At 38.9% G+C, this 13,434-nt stretch overlaps 1 protein-coding gene and 2 pseudogenes across 1 annotated transcript; 2 read left to right on the top strand and 1 right to left on the bottom strand.

Moving 5' to 3' along the window:
- Positions 1 to 445: 445 nt before the first annotated feature.
- On the bottom strand, positions 446 to 2,111 carry LOC133740064 (mogroside IE synthase-like; annotated as a pseudogene).
- A 2,259-nt stretch (positions 2,112 to 4,370) lies between these two features.
- On the top strand, positions 4,371 to 6,319 carry LOC133740066 (uncharacterized). The gene is made up of 2 exons (XM_062167914.1): positions 4,371 to 4,476; positions 4,901 to 6,319. Exon 2 carries the CDS (start codon positions 4,902 to 4,904, stop codon positions 5,469 to 5,471), a length of 570 nt encoding a protein of 189 aa, XP_062023898.1. The 5' UTR covers positions 4,371 to 4,476; position 4,901; the 3' UTR covers positions 5,472 to 6,319.
- A 5,518-nt stretch (positions 6,320 to 11,837) lies between these two features.
- Positions 11,838 to 12,591, top strand: LOC133737055 (mogroside IE synthase-like; annotated as a pseudogene).
- Positions 12,592 to 13,434: the final 843 nt, after the last annotated feature.

Below are 13,434 nucleotides of genomic sequence, written 5' to 3'. Positions count from 1 at the left end.
GTGAACAGTTAGGAATAGTAAACTCAGCTTTAGATATATGTATAATGTGTCACACTATTTCTCCAAGTGGTTGGATGGACCCCTACATTGTTTTGCAGTTTGCACATAAAATTTGCCAGGCTATTGTGTTCGTTTGCCGCATTGTTGTAAATTTATCATCATGATCATCCCTCACTTATGTTTATTTTCATCCCATTTGATTCTACTCCGAACATATACGTGTCTTGTTATTTATGTTATTAATTCGAACAGATTAATAGTTTGCATCCACAAACCATTCTCCAAGCTCTATTCTTCTCTAGTATAGTAACTATAGAATTCATTCAAACTTGTGACCCTAAAAATTTGCGCACAAATATAGCAGAATAGCATAAGTGGAATACGAAATAGCTAATCAATGAAGCTTTTTGTTATCTAACTCCTCATAGAATACTGATCCATGGTCACTTTATAATGCAGTTCAATCGTAATAATGGTTCATTGTTTAGGGCTGTCAACGAACTAGATTTCGATTGAACCAACCTAATCCAAACCTAATTCATTTACAATCGCATTATCAAAACTCTTGAGTTCAAATTTTTATCTATTCATTTTAAACTGACGAATCGTACATATCTGGATCATAATCAATCATTTCAATCGAATCGATGATTTCTTATTTCATCAATTATTTTCAAACTCTATATCTATGGACAAGTTCCAATTTGATCAACCATATGATACAAAACTGAAAAAGATTTTCTATGTACATGAAATATAACGTAGTAAGTGAAGAAATTAAAACAATATTATGATTAATTTTCTGGATCATAAGCAGTCAATTTTCTGGATCATAAGCAGCAAACTTTTCCGCTACCATGTTAACTAATTCTTGATTAGAGATAGGTTGAAACAAAATGCAAGTGCCAGAAAATTTAGAGATACGTGACTAAGTTTATATATTACATAAAATTTTCAATTATTTGACAATTTCTAACCAAATTCAAAACAATAAAACCATAGTTCTATCACAAAAATGATATTCGTGGAACCTAATTGCATAACATTTTCTTATGGACTAGGAGTACATATATAGCTAGGGCTGCACATGCTGTACTACTTTTGCGATGAACTCACCAATGTTTTTGTCAGAACTTCCACCCTCATCCGTAGCCTTTCTAGCCACTTCCTTCCATGCATTTCATAGTATTCCTTCGACTCTCTTTCCCTGTCTCTCCTTCCATTATTAATTCAATTATACAATGCTCAACCACATCTTTCCTTACAATTCCTTTCTCATCAGCTAAAGCTTTAAGTCCAGTTTTCCACACATCCATAATGTACTTGGCATTGGTTCCTTGGTCAGTCCATTGTGGCATTGCCAGCATTGGAACCCCTAAACTCAAAGCCTCCAATGTGGAGTTCCAACCACAATGTGTAATGAAGCACCCAACAGCTTCATGAGCCAAGACCTCCAATTGCGGACACCAAGAGACTACCAAACCCTTCTCAGATGTCTCTGTTTGGCACCGGCTCAATTTCTCCAAGACACGCCTTGTCAGGCCAAAATGCTTATTTTGGGTCCAAACAGTCTCCTCCACGAACCCTTTCGGGATCTTGCCCACTTCTGAGTTCTGATTATTCCCTAACCACCCACAAGAAATTGCTTTTGCTACTCCTCAATCCCCAAGCCAGTTCCTCCATTTGCTCAGCTCCAAATTCTGCTCCACTACCAAATGACACGTAAACAACAGACCCCTTCGGCTGGTCATTGAGCCATTTCATGCAGGCATCATTATTTTGCTTGAAGAGACTGACACCATAATCTTTGTCTTCTTTAAGTCGGTTATCCAAGTACATGGATGGTATGGTTGGTCCTATTGTCTTCAATGGCCAAAGCTTCGACATCCAATCTACCACCTATACATATATAGAGCAAGAGAACTTGAGTAATGACGACAAAGATTTGGCTACTTTAATTCACAAATAATTGGATGAAGTTCCAAATAACAAATTCACATGCCCCTCACTAAAACAGCTAGCTTAATACACACACACACACACCACTCATGATAGCACCCCATTCTTTCTGAAGGAGTGTTGCTTAACAAATAACACTCCTACTACTTATTTGATGTCAACAGCACAAGACTGAGTAAAGAAAACAGCCCCAAAGATCCCAAATTTCTTGACAACATCCAAGGACCAAGGCATGAATGCATCATAAACAATACAATCTACTGGGTATTCAGAGCTGGACATCCTCTCAAGGAGCTTAGTTAAAGTTTGCGGACCTATTTCCCAAAAGCGGTTCAAGTAAGCGTCTGCGCTTTCTGCTGTTGCATAGCCATCAGAAATGGTCTCGAGGGCAATGTTGCACTTACTGGATCCGGCATGGAGTTGAAATGTGTTGAGGAGAAAATGAGTGGTGACCAATGTGACTTTGAGTCCTTTGTGATGGAGAAGCAGCTTGGCAAATTGAAGCATGGGATTGATGTGGCCTTGGGTTGGATAGGTTAGGACTAAACAATGAGCTTTGCGAGTTCTCTCCATCAATTCTCTGTTTACATGAAATGGTTTCGAACTGTTAAATATAGAGCTAGCATGAGGACTTGGGACCAAGAACTGTTAGATATAAAGATGGAAGAATTTCTGGTAAGGAAATTAACACCCCAATTAAAAAAACATGTACGTCCCATCCACCATCACTTTGTTGCAGACACTCACACACACACGCACTTCACTACCTGTATTACTGAAAGTGACTAAATCAAAAGAGGAATAATGAAAAAGCATGCATGTTAGAATCTTAGGGATGGTGAATTTTGGGTCGTACTTGTTTACTTTTATTAGGAAACTCTTTTATGAATAAAACTAGGACTAAATACTGTTTAGTCCTTGAGCTTTTGACCATAAAACACTTCAGTCCCTGACCTTCTAATTTCACACGTTTAGTCCCTGTACTTCAAAATTTCAGACCAATAGGTCTTTGCCGTCTAAAAGTCGCGGCGAAATGTCTATTATGCCCTCAATTCTTTTTTTTTTTAATAAATTTATTCCTTTCTTTTTTTTTTATTTATTCTTTGTTCTTTATTTTATTTATATATATATTTTTTTTTCAAACAGAAAGAAAGAAAGGAAAAAAAAAACAGAAAAAAAGAAAGGGGAAAAAAATTCCTTTTAGAAAAAAAATAAAATAATTAATTAATTAAAAAAAAATATCTGAGGGCATAATAGACATTTCGCAGTGACTTTTAGACAGCAAGGACCTATTGGTCTGAAATTTTGAAGTACAGGGACTAAACGTGTGAAATTAGAAGGTCGGGGACTGAAATGTTTTATGGTTAAAAGCTCAAGGACTAAACAGTATTTAGTCCATAAAACTATTCATTGCAAGGTCCTTGTAAAATTTTCAAAAGAAAAAACAACTTTAACCATAGGCTCAAAGCATCGAATACATACTATATATACGATACGAAACCATACTCCTGATCATATGTAAGTAATGTAGTTTATGATCGACACGGTTCATTTTCTAAATCACAAATTGTCCATACAAAAAGTCCAACAATTTAAATATCATTTAGTCCTATTGTATCAAATAAATAAATAATTATGATATAATTATTGTATATTTTGTATGAACGACCTTAACATCATAATATGATTAATAACAAGAAAACGTTGATAGTAGAAGAAAAATTAAGGGAAAGATTTATATAAAGTCCCAAGTCAAAAGCACATAAAGCTTATATTCTAACATGTGACGGACCTTAAAAATTAAATTGTAACATTTTGATAGTTTGATAAGTTGTTTTGCAATTGAGAGGTAGATTGTAATTCTTTTCCTCCTATTATTCTTCTTCATTATTATTATTATTATTTTTATTTTTATTTTTTTTGAAAGGGGATTATTATTATTATTATTATTATGTTGAAGGAATTCGACATCATGCGTGCCTCTTCAAATTAGGGTTTAGTCTTAAAATTGTAATAGGAGAAGGTTCTAGATTTCCTAATTATGTTCGGATTCTATTACCTTTTGTGTACTCTGTAAATCTCTATATATAGGGCTCCTATTATCAATAATACTAAGACAATTCTCTCGAATCATATTTTCCTTAAACATGTTATTAGCACGAGCCCTAACCCTAGCCCTAAAAACCAAAACCCTAAAACTCTCCTCACCAAAAATCTGCCGCAAGTTCCTAGCCCTAGCTAGCCATACCTTGTGTTGCCCCAGCAGCCCATGCGCACCCGTGTGCCGCTGTCGCTGCCTGCCGCCACTGCCACCGCTACTTGCTGCTGCTGTTGTTTTATTGCTGCTGCTGCTGTTGCTGTTTTATTGCTGCTGTTGTCTTGTTGTTGTTGTTGTTGCTGCTGTTTTATTGCTTCTGCTGTTGCTGCCCTATTGTTTCTGCTGCTGCCCTACTTGATTGCTGCTGATACAACACGCCTGCTCCAACACGCACGTGTTCTCAAGCCCCGAATCATCAAGTAAGTTTTTGTGATTAAAGTTCCTGCTTTCTTGTCTTTTAAATTTCTTTATTTGCTGCAGGATTTGCAATATACGAACATGGGTTTGATTATTTAATAAGCAGAATTGTGGGGATTCACGCTAAACGAACTAAGAGCGTTCGTAATCAATGAACTAAGAGTGTTCATAATATTCGAACTAAGAGTGTTCATAATATTCGAACTAAGAGCGTTCGTAATCAATGAACTAAGAGTGTTCATAATATTCGGACTAAGAGCGTCCGCAAGCATCAAATTGTGACCATATTAAACATCATTGTTTGGTCTAATCCAAATATTCTTGGAAATTGATTTCTTGGTAGAATAGCTCGGAAATCTTATTATTATTAGTTTTCGTGGAAGTTTAGCTCCGAAACTAATTCGTTCTTGTTTCACCCTTTTTCAGGATGTCAAACTCGAACATACTCGATTTTGTTCCATTGGATTATGCAGGCAAAAGATACCTAATGTGGGCTCAGGATGTTGAGCTCCACCTTATTTCCCGTGACTTATTGCATACAATCCAAGAGCTTTGTCATAAAGGAACTGCTCCAGACCCTCAAACTGAGATCGACAATTCTAGGGCACTTGCCCTAATGATGCGTCACATGGATAGGGACCTCAGGTTTGAGTTCATGAATGAGGATAGCGCTATAAAGCTATGGCAAGCGCTTCGTGAACGTTATGGTAACGTTCGTGACTCCATCCCTCTAAATTTAGAAGCAGAATGGAATGATCTTCGCTTCTCTGACTTTGATACAGTCATACAATTTTATTCGGAAGCTCTCCACATCACAGGAATGATGCGCTTCTGTGCCAAGACGATCATAGAAGAACAATTGATTGAGAAAACCCTCAATACCTTCCCTGTCTATGCTATGAGGTCCTGTGATTTATTTCGTACTCATATAAATGCAAGACGGATCACAAGCTTTCAACAGCTTATTGAAGCTATGGAAAGCTATGGAAATTGCTGAAAGGCAAGGCAACGAGCTTGTGAGAAGAGAAATTGATAGGCTTCGAGATAGCTATCCAGAGCATCGTCCCATGGCTAGACAAAGTCGCCATAGACGTCATGATCCATATGATCAAAATGCTCATGAAGGTAGTCGCCAAAGGCGACAATCACACCACCGTAAGAGCTGTGACTTTGAGGGACGAAGGGTTAAAACTATAGAGCCAACGTTGGCCATGGTCATAATTTTCCAACGCCTCCGGTCCTAGGGACCATGCACATTGCGCCAATGCGCCTCAATCAAGGGAGAATCCTCTTCATGGTGTCTACTTCTGATATGGAACATCTGATCAATGGACCTGAGTTTGCAATGTACCTAAGAAGGTAGCCGCCTCATGGCGATCATGACATCGAGTTCAAGAAGACTTTAAATCTGGTGATGAAGAAAAAAATGCCGCAGATTTTTTAGAATAGTCTTTTATTTCCAAGAATTATGTAATGGCAGTAATGAAATTTTGTATTAACTCTTTCTCTCTAGGCTCACCTAATTAAGTATGATGTCTAGGAAAGTAATTGAGATTAGTGGTACTTAAGAGAGCCTCGCTCCATTGAGATCTCTTCCTACTTTCCTGGTCATATTTGATTGGAGTAACCGAACGGATTGAGTGACTACAATCTGTCTAAGTTTGATTTCATTTTGGATTAGACTTTGGTTAAAGAAACTTTGATGTAATCATTGGCTATTAATAAAGTGTCAATTCTTTTACTTAATGTCTTGGACATACCTTAATTCGAACTTTGTTATTTGAAAGATATAAGAGCCAATGGTTTTCATGTGGAAACACATTGTGAGAATAGACAAGAGTTCTTTTGCATCACCTCTAATGACTACAGACATAAACGAGTATTAGAGAAACTTATGTGTCGCTCTAGTAGCTAGGTTGTATGCAACCACTATTCGAGTTATTGAATCCAACCATGTCATGAGAGACGACTTATGGGATTTTGACACATATAGGCTTTGGCACGACCGTTTGGGACACCCAGACCATGATATGATGATCCGTGATACTAAAGACTTCACACGGACATCTCTTCTTCAGAATGAAGAGAAGTAAGAATCAAAAGTCGATTTAAAGAGAGCATTGCACCGCCGCCGAACCTTCGGGCGCCGCAGCCATGCACCACCGGCCGGCCAACGCCGGCGCCGTGATCCCCCTGGGCAAAATCATGGCTTTGACGCCATGAATGGAGACTTGGCTCCTCTCTCTACTTCTCAAAGTAAATTGTGACATTGTGGCTCAACCAAAACCTTCATTGGTTGATTATAAGGTCAATCTTTCGTTCTGTAAAGCCTGTTTTTTTTAGGATCATGACCATCCTCTGCAAAGGACACTAAAGAAATAATTTCATTCTTACAAAGAATCCAAGGGGATTCTGTAGATCGACTCAACCAAATTGCGGACTGCTTAGATGTTTTATGCTGATGGTTGATATGCGGACACGCTGGTCACGTGTCGCACTATCGTCCACTCGTAATACCGCTTAAGATGAACTCCTATCCCAAATCATATGGCTACGGGCTCACTACCCGGATCATCCCGTTCAGTCAATTCGACTTGAAAATGCTAGAGAGTTTACATCGAAAATTTTCGATGACTATTGCATATCATTGGGTATTGATATCAAGTATCATATTCCCATGTACACACCCAACTGGTCTCGCGGAAAAGCCACCATTAAACGACTACGATGGTAGCCCGGACATTGGTAATGTGCACCAATATTTCCGCTTGGGTTATGCAATATCGCATGCAGCTATGCTAATTCGTCTACGACTCATAGCAGCCACTCAACTTTTATTTACGTTACAGCTAGTGACTGGGTTCGAGTCTAATATCTCGTACTTATGCATATTTGAGTGTGGGGTTCATGTGCCAATTGCGCCGCCACAGCGCATCAACATGAGTCATTGCAACAAATGCACACACACACATATATATATATATATATATATATATATATATATATATATATATATATATATATATTTGTGTTGGACATGAGTCTCCAACTATAAGTCTGCTATGTAGAACCCTTAACAAGCGATCTCTTTTTTCGCTGGATTTGCGGATTTTCACTTTGATGAGACAGTCTTCCCATCGTTAGGGGGAGATTAGAACGTCAACGTTCAACAAGAACGACAGGAATTGTCGTGGTCTGTCCCCACTATGTCTCATCTTGATCCCCTAAAAGTGACGAGATCACATATACCTGCTGCAAACATGTCTATAAGGATTGATGTCCCCATAGGAGGACATGGTGCCACCCAGAGGGGATGGGTACGGCACCACAACCATGGATGGTGGTAAGTGACGCCACAAGGTGGCATAATGGCGTCATAGGCCATGGGTTCCGCTAGAGAGCGTAGGAGACCCATAGGTTCGATGGATTCTCGCCCTAGGAAGAGAGCGAGTTTGGCACAACTTGATCCATTGATCATTGATACTCAAAATCCGTCTCATGAGAATATTCTGGATTGTGGTTATGTTAAGATACATCGTTGGAGGACGCCTCAATGTTAGAACCAATTCCTGAGAATATAGAGATCTCTACGAACTACACTAGTGTACATGACGACGTGGAATTATTGAGACCAATGGCATCGAACCTTACTCCGTTGAAGAATGCCAACGTAGAGAAAATTGGCCTAAATGGAAAGATGCGATCCAGGTTGAATTGGATTCACTAACGAAGAGGAAGGATTTCGGGTCTGAGATGCCAACACCTCCTAACATAAAACCTGTTGACATTAATAGGTCTTCGTTAGATAGCGTACGTGATGAGAAAAAGAGATGATAATCTTGCCTTATGGAGCAAGACTTCTCACAAAACGCCCTGGAATCGACTACAAGAAGACATATTCTCTCGTAATGGATGTCATTGCACTCCACTACCTTGTCAGTTTGGTAGTTTCCAAATAACTAAACATACAGCTTACGAATGTGGTCACTACATATCTCTATGGGGATCTAGATACGGAATATAATGAAGGTTGTTGTGGACTTCATTTACCAAAATCAAGTGGCTCTTGACCGCGGAGAGCGTTTGCAATGAGGGTGAAACGCTCACTAAAGTGACTACTTGATTGGGAAGGGATATGATGAACTATGCCCCTGCGTTTTCCTGACAAGTTCTGGATTTGTAATTGTCACGGTTTATGTTGATAAACATAATTGGAACCCTTGAGAGTTAAGGGAAACCGTTGAACACCTGAAATCCGAGTTTGAGATGAAGGACCTTGGGAGAACACGGTTTTGTCTAGATTTAGAACTTGTATACTGTGTCAATAAATGCTTTGCATTTTGATAAAGTCAAAGATGCACTCCCATGGTCGTCCGTAGTCTTGACCCTAAGAGGGATACGTTTCGTCCCAGGGATGATGACGAAGACGTGTTAATTGGCAGAAGTGTCTTACCTAAGTGCAATAGGCGCATTATTGTACTTAACACAATACAAGATCGGACACCTCACTTGTTATGAACTTGTTGGCTAGATGTAGCCCTGCGCCAACGCAACGCCATTGGACTGGTATAAAGACAATCTTTCGTTACTTAAAATGTACGATAGATATGGGCTTGTTCTATCCATGCAGAGAGAAAAGAATGATGGAAGAATGAGAACGGATCTCATTAGCCCAAGTGGCACCGTCCAAGACGCCGTGATCGGCAAAGCCGCCGGCCACCCATTCTCCTCCCTTACATCAAAACGATGATGATGTTTTGATGGATTTTGCTGATGTAGGGTATCTCTCTGACCCTCACAAATGTCGTTCCCAGACCGGTTATGTCTTTACCATGGGAAGCACCGCGATATCTTAGAGGTCTACAAAGAAGACCCTTGTTGCTACTTCCTCAAATCATGCAGAGATTATTGCTTTACATGAAGCCGTGCGTGAATGCATATGGCTCAGGTATGTAATTAGACATATTCGAGGAACTTGTGGTTTGAAGTCTACTACAGATGAACCTACATGTATTTATGAAGATAATGTAGCTTGTATTGAGCAAATGAAATTAGGTTTCATCAAGGGTGACAACACCAAGCATATATCGCCTAAGTTCTTTTATAATCAGCAACAACATTAATCACTTCTAAAGATTGAAGTAAATAAAATCTGATCAGAGGATAATGTAGCGAACTTATTTGCTAAGTCGTTACCTAAATCCACATTCGAGAAACATGTGACAAGCATCAGATTGAGAAAGTTATCCGAACTCCCATGATTGTAGCAATCAGGGGGAGATATTGACATCAGGGGGAGGCATGATGTCTACATGTTTGATCTCGAAGAGTGAATGACGTGTTGTGCTCTTTTTGTCCTTTGACCAGGGTTATTTTTGTCCCACATGGTTTTTGTTACCTGGCAAGGTTTTTAGTGAGGCAACGATCAAAGCGTCATCACCAAGTTTGAGCGGCACAAGGGGGAGTGTTGAAGGAAGTCGACATCATGTGTGCCTCTTCAAACTAGGGTTTAGTCTTAGAATTGTAATAGGAGAAGGTTCTAGATTTCCTAATTATGTTCGGATTCTATTACCTTTTGTGTACTCTGTAAATCCCTATATATAGGGTTCCTATTATCAATAATACTACGACAATTCTCTCGAATCATATTTTCCTTAAACATATTATTATTTTTTATGCAAGAAACAAAACTACGGTACAAACTCTCTAGCTACTTCCCCACTTAAATAGCTGATTCAAGAGGAACGCCTAGGACATAGAGTGGGGGATGAAATTATGCCAAACAGCAACATCTCTGTTCCTTGGATCAGAGTTTGCCAACTTGTTTGCAACAAACTTGGGCTCACGATAAATGTGTCAAAATTGGAGAAAGGAAAAAGAGGAAGCCAAAGCTTTGATGTCCGCAACTAGCGCCTTGATTGTCCAAGGGACTGAAGGTTTCCCCTAAACACAGTCAATAATTAAGAAGTTTTGAATCTCCTTCCATCCAGCCATCCAGGCATTGGAAAAGTTATATTACTGAGCTGAATGTAAAGCATCCCTCAAAGCAGTTGCCTCAGCAACCAAACCATATAACCAGAACCAAGCTTCTTTCTTTGAAGCAGTCAAAAGAGGATAACCATCTTCATATCTCAGAATAAAACATATAGAAACAGATTGATCACTACTTGTCATTGTCACATACATAATATATATATCCAAACTAAAGAATAATAATCAATCACTCATATTCTGGAATCATAGAATGATTACTTACTCCTAATACGATACTATGAAGTTCTAAACATTGAAATCTGATCCGTTGGTGTAAAAGAAATTTAACACCAACGGCCAGGATCAATAGAAGCCGGCGCACAAGAGATCACCTTCTTCTCTTTTTTTGACTCGATCTAAAGAGTCAATCGCAGCGACTCCTCAAAGTCTCAGAGTCACCACCACCATGCCATTATCGACGACGCTATCACCTCCGACCCTATCTCTCTTCCCTCAATCACAACCACCGCATCACTCACAGCTTCATCGCCCAAACGACGAAATCCTCATTACCCTCCGGTACTCTCTCTCTTTCTCTCAGTCACTCAATCCCTGCGATTCTGATGGTTCGCTAACTCTTTTACGTCTCCAATTTCTCACAGGGCGGCGCCGATAGCTTCGTCGACGATCCTCGCAATTGGAGCCGCTCCATAAACTCCGAGATTGGCCGACCCTATGGTTTTGAGGACGACGATGATGAGGAAGATAGGAGCTTGGATCTGTTGGGAGGTTTGTTCAGAATGCATTTAAGAAGGTTTCGAAGCGAGCCAGGAGGGCCGTACGATCGGTTCTCTATCTATGCAACATATAGATAGAGAAATGGAGAAGGGTCAACATAGAGCCTACAAAGCTCACTGTTTGGTCTTACCCTAACCTGACCAAGAAGTCAAAGTGACACTGGTCACCATCTACTACCATGCATGTTAAAAATGGATTGCTGAAACTTCTTGTGGTTGAGTTTGAAATATTGCTTCCTGGGTTGCCGACACTTAAGCCCTCAGACCTACTGCGATTCTTTCTATCTGATTTCTGGTCTTACCCGGCCGCCTATAAATTGGTTGTTGTGGATCAGTTCTCTAATGTTGACAAGGCTGATTGGGTCCTCCACAATACATTTTATGAGTTAGAAGAACAAGTTTGACTTTCATATGATTTTTGAGTTGCATAAACTAATGATTAATGCTACATAGACCATATGAATCTTTGTAGGCTTCTGTAGCATTCATATGACATCTTTGTAGACATTGTGTACCACATTACTAGACTAATTTTCATCATGGGCCAAGTACTCTTAAACTCTTTTGCTCTTCATATATAGGCGGTGGATTGGATGACAAAGTTTTGGCCAATGAAGACCATTGGACCAACTATACCATCTTAATACTTGGATAAGTGTCTTGAAGATGATAAAGACTATGGTTTCAACATGTTTAAACCAAAGAGTGATGCCTGCATGAAATGGCTCAATGAACAGCCAAAGGACTCTATTGTTTATGTGTCATTTGGCAGCCGAGCAGAAATTGAAGCTGAGCAAATGGAGGAACTGGCTTTTCGGATTAAGGAGTAGTAAAAGAAAATTCTTGTGGGTGATTAGAGAATCAGAAGCAAGGAAGGTCTCGAAAGGGTTTGTGGAGGAGACATCTGCAAAGGGTTTTGTGGTTTCCTGGTGTCCCCAACTGGAGGTTTTGGCTCATGAAGCAGTTGGTTGCTTCATTACACATTGTGGTGGAGGCTTTGTGTTTGGGGGTTCTAATGGTTGCAATGCCTCAATGGACTGACCAAAGCATCAATGCCAAGTACATTATGTATGTGTGGAAAATTGGGATCAGAGCTCAAGTTGATGAGAAAGGGATTGTGAGGCAAGAAGAAGTAGAGCATTGTGGAAGTGAAATATTGGAGGGAGAGAGGGGAAATGAAATACAAAAGAATGCAATAGCTAGCATTGACAGAATTGGCTAGAAAGGCTGTGGATGAAGGTAGAAGTTCTAACAAGAACATCGATGAGTTCATTGCAACTCTGGTTCATCGCTAACTAATGTTGATCGAGGAGCTGTTTTGATGGTATCCCTCAATGTCATTGCGAAAAAGAGTCTTTGACAAATAAAAAGTGGTTCTGTAATAAACTGAAAACTGTGCAATTTAATGTGTACTCATTTGTTGCATATATTCTGCAATAATTGCAATTAGATTGAAAACGTATAGCTTAATCTTCTATCAAGAGATGATTTAAATGGACCACAAGAGTAATCCATAGGGCTGTCACTTGGTTTGGTAATTACCAAACCGACCGAATACCAACCGATACTTTAGGTTTGGTAAACCGACTTTTTGGTAACCGAGACCAATAAAACCGAAATCGAAAATTACCGAAAAAGTTGGTTTGGTTTTGGTAAATACCGAATCTACCGATTATTTAAATATTAGCTTTATATACTATGGTTAGCTTTATATATTATGGTTTTCAATACACATACATGTATATTAAGAAATAAACATAAAAGTTTTCATAATAGTATGAACATTACTCAATAGACTACATAATTAATAGTACATGTATTTTGAGTAACCTAGTCCAATATGGTTAAATAACCTAATTTTATTGAAAATAGATAAAATTTGATGTCATATATACAAAAGAAAGCTATGATTAGTAGATGAATACGAAGTTTACGGTTATAAAATTGGAAAAACCTAATTTTGTTCATTATAATTTATATGATAAAGAATTAGTTGTTCTAAAGTTGGTAATACCGAAAACCGAAATGCCAAATTACCGAAATGCCAAATTTGGTAGATATGATTAAAAACCGAAAATTTTGGTTGGTAATTGATAGCTCAATTTTGAAAACGAAAGCTTTGGTTTTGAAGTTGGTAATACCTATAACCGATTCGAACTGACTGAGTGACAGCGCTAGTAATCCACAAAG

Source organism: Rosa rugosa, chromosome 3 (assembly GCF_958449725.1).
Source record: "Rosa rugosa chromosome 3, drRosRugo1.1, whole genome shotgun sequence".
Taxonomy (NCBI): Eukaryota; Viridiplantae; Streptophyta; class Magnoliopsida; order Rosales; family Rosaceae; genus Rosa; species Rosa rugosa.
Note: the sequence above shows the minus strand (reverse complement) of the source record. Positions and strands in the feature narration are given on the sequence as shown.

Bases quoted from the DNA above. Each gene is read 5' to 3' on its own strand.
- LOC133740066 (XM_062167914.1), top strand. From the start codon at position 4,902: ATGTCAAACTCGAACATACTCGATTTTGTTCCATTGGATTATGCAGGC.